General features: G+C 43.1%; 1 protein-coding gene across 1 annotated transcript; it reads left to right on the forward strand.

Moving 5' to 3' along the window:
- Positions 1–4,056: 4,056 nt before the first annotated feature.
- Positions 4,057–8,565, forward strand: LOC124703643 (ankyrin repeat protein SKIP35-like). The gene is made up of 6 exons (XM_047235866.1): positions 4,057–4,353; positions 4,485–4,564; positions 4,666–4,722; positions 4,836–5,434; positions 5,590–6,022; positions 7,455–8,565. The coding sequence occupies exons 3-6, from the start codon at positions 4,693–4,695 to the stop codon at positions 8,247–8,249; spliced, it is 1,857 nt and encodes a 618-aa protein (XP_047091822.1). The 5' UTR covers positions 4,057–4,353; positions 4,485–4,564; positions 4,666–4,692; the 3' UTR covers positions 8,250–8,565.
- Positions 8,566–8,950: the final 385 nt, after the last annotated feature.

Below are 8,950 nucleotides of genomic sequence, written 5' to 3' on the forward strand. Positions count from 1 at the left end.
TACAACTGCCCTCTAACCATCGAACCAATAGTTGTTTCTCATAAAAAAACATGGAATTAAATACATCTTTTAACACTTTTCACCTGTTTGGCTCTATCTTGATCATCACGTCCTGATGTGGTCATCACAATCGACACCTAGGAGCCCCTGGTGGGTTGGTCCCATGGATCGAATTGTCTCGATCCGACCGACTATGTCTAGCACTCTCCGGCCTAACTTGGCGGTGGTTGGACGATGGTGATCGTGAAGTTTTGTGCCAATCCGGGTTTCTTCATTACATCATCTCGTGGCCTTCAAGTTTTGATCACAATTCATTTGAGGTTTCAAGTTCCCATCTCTTTGATCAACGGGACATGTGAATATTCACTTTATATGTGCAAGCTTGACTAATTTTTATATGGACGTTCAACAAATTTTTTTTTTGTTTTTCCTCATGCTTTTTGCTAGTTTGGTGTGTTGTATTGTAATTTTTTTCTTCTTTGTTTCAGTATATTATGACATGCACATATTTCGCTCGGACAAAATCACCAGTGGTGGAGCCAAACAAACTCTATTGCAATGTACTCCATATTAATAGACTCAACTTTGTCTAGATTCATATGTATCTAGTTTAATCGAATCTAGATAAAGTTGAGTCTGTTGATATGGACCGGAGAAATACTAGAATTTAAGATGACATGTCATATAAATCATACATCTCTATTCCGAGTTCACAAAATTCAGAGACCCTAATTAGTGAGCTAGTTGGTTGCAATCAAACATGTCGTTTTAAGCAACACCCAATTAGAGACTCCAGGGAGTGCGCCTCATGTCAGCCTAGGTGGACCTACTTGATTCCCCTTTCGCCAGTGACGCGTAACAATACTGCCTTGGCATCAAGTGCCGCTGGCCCTGCGGCGCACACGTACACGGTACACGCTACACAGAGAGTGAGTGAATTCAGAGGGTATAGTTCCTCTGCGTACGCGTAAGCATAATGAGCAACTAAAATAAATAGTGGGGAGAGTACAAGAACCAAAAAAAGATTTGGCCGTAGCAACTGCGTAATAATTTTGCATCTGCAAGATCCGTGACGCAGACCAAAAGCTGGAATTCTCTGTGGCGCCCGTGTGCGCCTGCCCCCCGTTGCATCCCTCCCGTCCCCTTTTCAGTGTGGCCCGGCGTCTCTGTTGCCCGGCTTGCTGCCGCATGCCATCACAGAACTCATGCCTTTGCCACTTTTGGAACACCGCAAGTAGGCAAGGCAGTTGCCAAAATAAAATTAGGCAGAGACAAGTGACACCTAGTTGTTTACCACGGTTTTCCATTTTGCGGGGACACGATAATCTTAAGTAGCTTTTGCACCACACTACTATGTTAAATATGGAGGCAACAAAAACATCTCTCAGGGAGCAAGTGCAATATTAATTTATATACTGTGAAAAAGTCTCGGTGCATGTTGCAATAGTAAAATAAATACTATCGTTTTAGTAGGGCCGCATAGGCTCGCAATCGGTGCTCCTCGTTAAACACTTAAATGTTGTACACCGAAGTATTATCTGTCTACGAGGACACAATGCTTATACCGATTCATGTTAATAGAAACTAAATTTAACTGTTGCATAAAAGTTGACAATAAGGTGTAATGGGAGATACTATTTTGGAACTTCCATTATAGGGGTCATCATATATAAGAAAATTTCAAGTACACATTTAACTTACTAGAAAACCCAAAAAAAATTACTCGCTTGAACCATTACCGTCTTATTCTTTTAGGCCCTTAAATTGTTGTAAATATAGCATAGAGCAAACCATTGTAGTTCGTCATGAAAGATATTTTCATGTTAGTTTGGGAGCACAAACTCGAGCTTCACATTTCCTAGAATTTGTTTAGTTTAGTCCCTGCAAAAAATAGTTTAATTTTTTCTAAAGTAGTTTTTATTGTCCTGTGGGGCGGAGCTCTTTGGGCTTACCCTGATGCATCCAAGATTGCTTTTACTAGCACTTATGAGCTCAATGTGAAAAAAAAAAAGTGCATCAGGGAGGCAAAACTCAACTAGCAAAGGTTGTAACTTGTAAGCTTGAGCATGCATTAGGGAATTATTTCTCTAGCTCGGCCCCTGATTGTCATAGCATAAGAAATATTAGATCAATGGCTGATAGAAAATCGGAAATAAATTCCAGTCATAAAAAATAGGCTGAGTTCCATTTCTTGAATGTCTGAATAACTAGTTACTTTTACATAAAATAATTATTGATTCTATAACTTCAACATAAGAACCAGTCGTACAAAGAGGTTGAGTTTTGTTTCTCTATTTATATACTCTTTCTGATCGTATTTAATTGACGTGACCTTTGTGCGTACGTAAGCTAATTGGTATACATCCCTCACGTCAATCTTATCAGATCGGAGGGAGTACTATACTTAAAACTAGTTTGTTTTATATTAAAAAATCAATTACAGAATTTTAAACACCCAAGTATACACATAGTGTTTCTTCCACAAGCATAGGAGGGCCACATTGTGCTTGGCCATAGTGGATGAATGCGCTGAAAGAGGGCATTGTAATTATTGGAGTGGGCCCGAAAGGTACCTAAAGAAAACAGTGGGTCCCAGACGGAGAGGGACGTGTGTTTGGTGGTGGCCTAGGATGGAAGACGACTCTCACTTTCGTGAGCTGATGAGAGTGAAATAAAGCATGAAAACGTCTCCTCCCAAGTAGCGTATAGATATTTATTTATTTATTTTCCACCAATATATTCCAACCCATCACCTTAATTGCCAAAGAAAACCAATCACAAATCGATGGAAGGAAAACATCACATCACATGATTACCACACTATTTTATGCCATACGGTGGTGGTCCAAATACTTCATGGATGCGTATATTTTACCGTATGATCGAAGTGTGCACAAATAGATTTGTTGAACGTCTCCATGCTTTTCTAAGAAAAAACTACATAGATAAAAATACGACTTCATTTGCTAAATAATAAATGATTTTTCTTTTTTACTCAAAATAATGAATACTAGTTAGTAAGCAAATATGACGATACCACAATTGTTGGGGCCAGCAGATAAAGCACAAATGTCACAAATTATTTCCTATAACCATAACCTCTTGGGCAAACGAACACAAAAACACAAATCCTTCATTTGAATGCACCTGAAAATGTTCGTAGCATGTGGTGGGCACATCCGCACATGTATGGGGCAAAGTGACTCAAGTGCATCTACCGATTTATGCACTGACCTAACTTTTCGCTTCTCTTACTGTATTTTGGAGTTATTTTATTTTATTTTTGTGTAACATCCTTAGTTGGGGCATATGTTACAATTAGCAAAGTTTCCATTTCTTAACAAATATCCATATTAGCATGTGCAAACAATACAGATATAGGTAGTATGTGTTAGCAAAGCCGTGAAAAAGTACGCTTAGATTATAGTAGTAAGCTAAATAATAGCTTGTTTGGAATAGAAAACATGACGTCTGATTTTATATAACCAAAGAATAGAACTTATGAAAATATTTGTATTAAGTCCTCTACTGGTGCCAATGCAATTCAGTGGGTACATACATAAATTTGCAAAATATGCATATAGTGATGCCAATGCAAAACTCCCGATCGATCAGATGTGTCTGATCATTCAACAATTGCCTACTCATTATATCCGGAAACGTTTTATATTAATTTCATGGCTGAACCAAGAAATAAATAAATGGGCTTTTAACATAATTAGCCATAGTGAGCTGCACACCTATGGATATTCTTGCGTATAGGTTCACATGCATATTAGTAGTTGCCTAAATTCTTAGCGCAAGAGAAGGTAGGGTGAGAAGAGAAGAATTACCCCTACACAACATAATTTTAAGCTTTCTAAAAAAACATTTTTTAAAGCTTTGTTCCCCTCTAGTTAAACCATGTTTCAATAATCTGGAAAGCAGCACTCCACTTTTCAGTGGGTTTTAAAAAAAGTGAAAATCGCAGAGAAATGTAGAGCAGGCGAATCCAACACCCTAAAAAAGTTGCTAGAGAGAGAAAAGAGAGACAGCGAGAGGGTGGTGGTGGTGTGTGCCCGAGAGAGGAGAGGAGAGGAGAGCCGAGGTCCGAGAGCGTATTTCTTCTTCTCCCTCTCTCCCAACGAGGAGAGGGCTCCGGAGTCGCAGGGGCTTCTCGCGGGCGAAGCCAGGCTTCCTCCCCCCTCGTTTCATCATCTCAATCTCAATCTCATCCCATACTATTATTATTAATCCCACCCCCTCCCAGCTCCTCTTTCCCTCCAGTTTCTCCTCGATTGATTGCCCTTATATTGAAAGAGAAAATCTTTGAACGAAAAATTGAAAATAAAGATCTCCGGCTATCGATCTTCGGTACGAACCAGCCGCCGCTCGCTCTCGATTTGTTTCTTTCCCTCTTTTCCGAGCTTGTTTGTTGCACATCAAAGATCCAACGCCCGGCGCGTGCCTCGCGTGTTCATGCGATTCCGATTTGTTCCTTTCAGGTGGTCCGCTGTTGATTCGTGCCGCGAGGAGAGATTCGTCCCAGTAGCGCCGAGTCCTCTCTTTGGGTTTCTTCCACCGGGTGAGTGCTAGATTCGTTCCGCGCTCTTCTGTTGGCCTCAGCTGTTTTTTTTCCTCCCCTCGATTCGGTTGTGTAATTGCGTGTCTGTTTCCATTTCGCAGGTTGGGATCGAGGGCGTTAGGCAGGAGATGGATGTGGAGGGCAAGATGAATTTGGAGGTGAGCTAGCGCTGATTCACTCTGAAATTCTGGTGAATTATTAGTATTATTCCCTTTTCTGCAGAGCTCCAATTGGACGCCTAACTCATAGGTGCTTTCTTGATTGGGAGCAGATTGGATCCAAGGACATGGAGGTGGAGAGCAGGAGCCTAAGGCTGGAGGAGCCACTGGCCTCCTCCGAGATGGACATGGATGAGAGTGGCGAGGTGGATGCCAACAACAATGGCAGCTCCAGGGACTGTCCCTTGACCCCCAAGGGTTCCAGGACCTCATCCAAGGCTTGTGCCGCCAAGAAGCCGAGATCGGTGAGCACCGACTTCGGGGACGAGCTGGACTTGGAGTTTGGGAGTGGAGAGCGTGACTGCGGCAGGCAGCAGGACAGGAAGCTCTCGAGGCATGACCGGGTCGAGCTCAGCCGGTCCTTCCAGCGTGCAGTGAGCTCTCACGACTGGGAGAGCGCCGATAACTTGGTAGGGAGGGCTGATGCGCAGGGACTCAACGACGTGCTCTGCGTGGCGGTCGATGCTATCTGGTTCTTGAGCGACAAGGAGGAGCTGCATGCTGTTGTCGCGTTGATCAGGAGGATTGTGTCGGAAGGTGCGAACGATTTCACACGTGCCGCACTCCGGACATCGTTCCTTGCGTCGTGTGTGTCGGCATGCAGGGGCCGGACGACCAGCCTCGCCGATGCCGTGAGCTTCATGGGTCAAAAGTAAGTCTGTCCAAAACGGTCTTGAATCGTTGCAAATTCACATGAATTAGATGACTCAGTTGCACTAGTTTCATCGTATTCGATAATTCCAATTGACCTCTACTACACCTTATATAGCACCTGATACTATTGTGACGGCTGTGAATAATCCTCAGGTTACATGAACGCCTCCAAGAATCACATGGTGACGAGGTATTGAAGGCAGAAGCAAGTGCAAAGGTGCACAAGTTCACAGAATGGGCTCTCAAGTGCATTGGTTTACACTCGCGTGCGCGGGAGGGTAAGGGCAGGGGAAACCATGGCACCATCATTGAGGTTCAACTTCAGCTATCTGCGTTCAAGACATTTCTGGATCTTGCCGATAATGATCTTACTGGGAAAGATTTCACTGAGGCCTTTGATGCTGCATGCTTTCCCCTTACACTGTTCTCAAGCACCTTTGACCAAGGATGGGCATCAGGGATCTCGGCAGCTGCAATACAGGGGCTCCTAGAGTTATTGGTAGAGGGTGGCGCAGACAATGTGAACCAATGCTTTCTTGAAGCTGCTCGCTATGGAAGCACTGAACTTGTCCGCATCTTACTTCAGGTAATGTGACAAACCATTGCCCTCGTGTGCATCATCTTACTTAGGTAATAGTAAAGCATAGTCATGCAATTTAGGTTAATGGACCCCCATCGAGCAGACAATATAGATGCAGCACAACTAAATGGTTCTTACTTGCTCTCAGCACAGAATGGTCCCCTTGTATTTATGTATATTGAAAGTTCGAAACATTTTCTGGCTTACCTTGTTTTCTCTGCTAGTAACTGGGACATTTTTCTCTTCTTTTAAGTGCAAACTAGACCTTTTCTTGTGGAACTTTACCATCATATTTGAATGTATTTGGCGTAAACTGCTTCTCTCTTCATGCACGAGGCATTCTGAATATGCATGTGCCTAAATGACTGAACCTTCCAAAATTGTGTGGGAACCATATAATTCTTCTCATGAAATAGTTTTGTAGACTGCTTACTGATGGCGATCTCATCCAGATTTATAATGACACTTAGTATTCATGGTGTTTATTGTGACAATTTAGGCTTAATGTCTCATGCTTACCCTACAGGACCTCCAAATTTAAGCTTTACTAAGTTGAGTTAGCGACTTAGAAGAGATTAAAGGCAAATATCTGAAATAGTAGTTGAACATGGTCTTCTCGATGACTAATCCTTCCACGGTATAGAGAAACTAACCAATTGTATACTTGTATTTGCACGGGTGATCAATCATAGTCATGATGGAAGACATGCCGGAGTTGACCTGGGCAGTAATTTTTGATGATATGGTATCAATCACATCAGTGATGATTTAGGTAGCTAGCCTCGATGGATGTAAGGTTTTGAAAGTAATGGAACCGGGGATCACCTCCCTGTTTTTCTAAAAAAATTTATTTAGGTAGCTATGTAGACATTGATTACCCTCATAATGATTTCTCTACTGCGTCGGCATTCAGGCCAGATTAAGAAAGCTATGTAGTGCAGTATATATAAGGCACACGAAAATGAACAAAGATTTGCAATTGGGGCATATAGTTTTCTCATTATATTTCACAATACAAGGCATTAATGTGAATTTATTGTTGTTTCCCTTTACTGATCACATCTTCTGTCATAGTAATCTTAATCCATATGCCCCACCTAAAATTTATTGTATGTTTGCAATGGGGGGAGTAAGTTTTATAATGGTCAGGCTATTGCTCAAATATGGCAGGTGATAATATTAAATTTACTGCTCATGGGTATCAATTTGATTATTCGCTTCCTTCCCTTTCTAATATATGTAAGCATTAGCACCTTCTAAAAATTGATGTATATATAAACATTTTGGATGCCATAATTATAAGCTTAATGTCTTTTAGAAGTTTATCCTTTTTTAATCTTGTGGTATCTGACATGACAGTTTCCTTTCTCTCTTGGTACGAATGTGTCGTCAATCATCGACAGCATTTAACATGTTTAATGTTTTCACTTCTGTTCAGATTGCTCAAAGGAACAGCTTGGACATTGATGTGGATCTAGCCCTCGGCTTTGCTGCCCACTATGGGAAACTCGAAACCATGGGATGCTTAGTCCAGGAAGGCAACTCTGTCGCCTTTCTTGGCCCTTTAATGCGAGCAGCTGAGCGTGGATGTCTTCAAGTTGTTGAATGGTTCGTCAACCGTGGCTGTCGGGACATGGAGCTTTGCCTAGCCCTCACTGCTGCCACCTCTAGTAGCCAGGTTGCAGTTGCTGCCTATCTCCTGCCTCTAGTCCCCCAACTTGTTCTTGCCCCACTGAGCATTGAGATTGTCAAGGCTGCTGGCGAGAGAAGCACAGGTTCCCTCCAAGGTGTGGATTTTCTTCTCCGCTCGGACTTCCTCAATGACCCAGCCGCCACGTATTCTGTGGCAGACAGCATAGCAAAATCTGCTGATGAGGCTGTAGATGCGAAGCTTAGGTCGTTCATGCTTGAGAATTGGTCAGAAGCAGCCTTCTCTGAGGGATTCACATCTGCACAAGAGCACTTTCTTAACATGACAAGGATAATGGAAAGGGGTGAGTCACCAGTCCTCCTGAGGGACCTCCCGCTTCAGCTGGTGATTGCCATGGCCTACTTGCCACTGTACAGGGAGTGCATCGAGTCAGGTGGACGGCTTTTGCCGCAGAGGCTAAGAGGTCAGCTTGTGGAGGCTGCAGGCAGGCTGGAGGGCCGGCAACTGGACAGGAGTAGCCAAGGCAGAGAGCTCTTGGCCATCTTGGAGCACCACCTCCCGCGCTTCTTCGTCAAGACTTGAAGGTCACAGCTTGTACTGAAATCACATCGGCATCGTCATCGGTCACCGCAAGCAGGTAACGAGAGCAATGCACCTACCATCTCCGTCGTACCCCCAGTGACATCGCCATGTTCCTGCTTGTGGACATCCGGAATGATAGCACCCTGAGAGCTCATCCCCTGACTCTCCTTGAGGCGCTCTTCGGAGAGTATATAATTTTGGGACATGGTGTGTGTGCCTTCTTGTGCGAGGCATGTGTTGAGAGTATTTATTGGGATCGTAACATTCACAAAAATGATATAAGCATTGAGAAAGATGTTTCTCGAGTTTTCGGTAACCGAACATTGCTAGCCTTGGAGCACCATGCCGTTTGTTTTGACTGACAGACGGCTTTTGATCATGGACTAGTCACCTGTAATCTTCGCTTCATAAACATAAAATGGAACTTAATGGGAAAATGGCTACCATTCTTGGGACTGTTAATCCTATGTCTGTTGGGGTAGTTGTCTCTGGCTTGCTGTTCCTTTACTGTGTACTGCCTGAGCATAACAACTACTGCCTGCATGAATAGCAATTAATTTAAGAAAACAAAATTGATGGAGCCTGAAACATGACAGTACTCCATTCATTTGGTTGTCTCGCAACCAACAAGTTTACTGGAATGCATTTAGATTGGGGTCCCGGGCATAAATGTTATTTAGATGCCCTGTCTCTGCATCCGT

This window comes from Lolium rigidum, chromosome 3, assembly GCF_022539505.1.
Source record: "Lolium rigidum isolate FL_2022 chromosome 3, APGP_CSIRO_Lrig_0.1, whole genome shotgun sequence".
Lineage (NCBI taxonomy): Eukaryota > Viridiplantae > Streptophyta > Magnoliopsida > Poales > Poaceae > Lolium > Lolium rigidum.

What these genes read in the sequence shown, in the direction of transcription:
- LOC124703643 (XM_047235866.1), top strand. Translation starts at nt 4,693, where the DNA reads ATGGATGTGGAGGGCAAGATGAATTTGGAG. An exon ending in AGGGCAAGATGAATTTGGAG is followed by an intron (nt 4,723 to 4,835) that starts GTGAGCTAGCGC and finishes GATTGGGAGCAG; the next exon opens with ATTGGATCCAAGGACATGGA. An exon ending in TTGTCCGCATCTTACTTCAG is followed by an intron (nt 6,023 to 7,454) that starts GTAATGTGACAA and finishes ACTTCTGTTCAG; the next exon opens with ATTGCTCAAAGGAACAGCTT.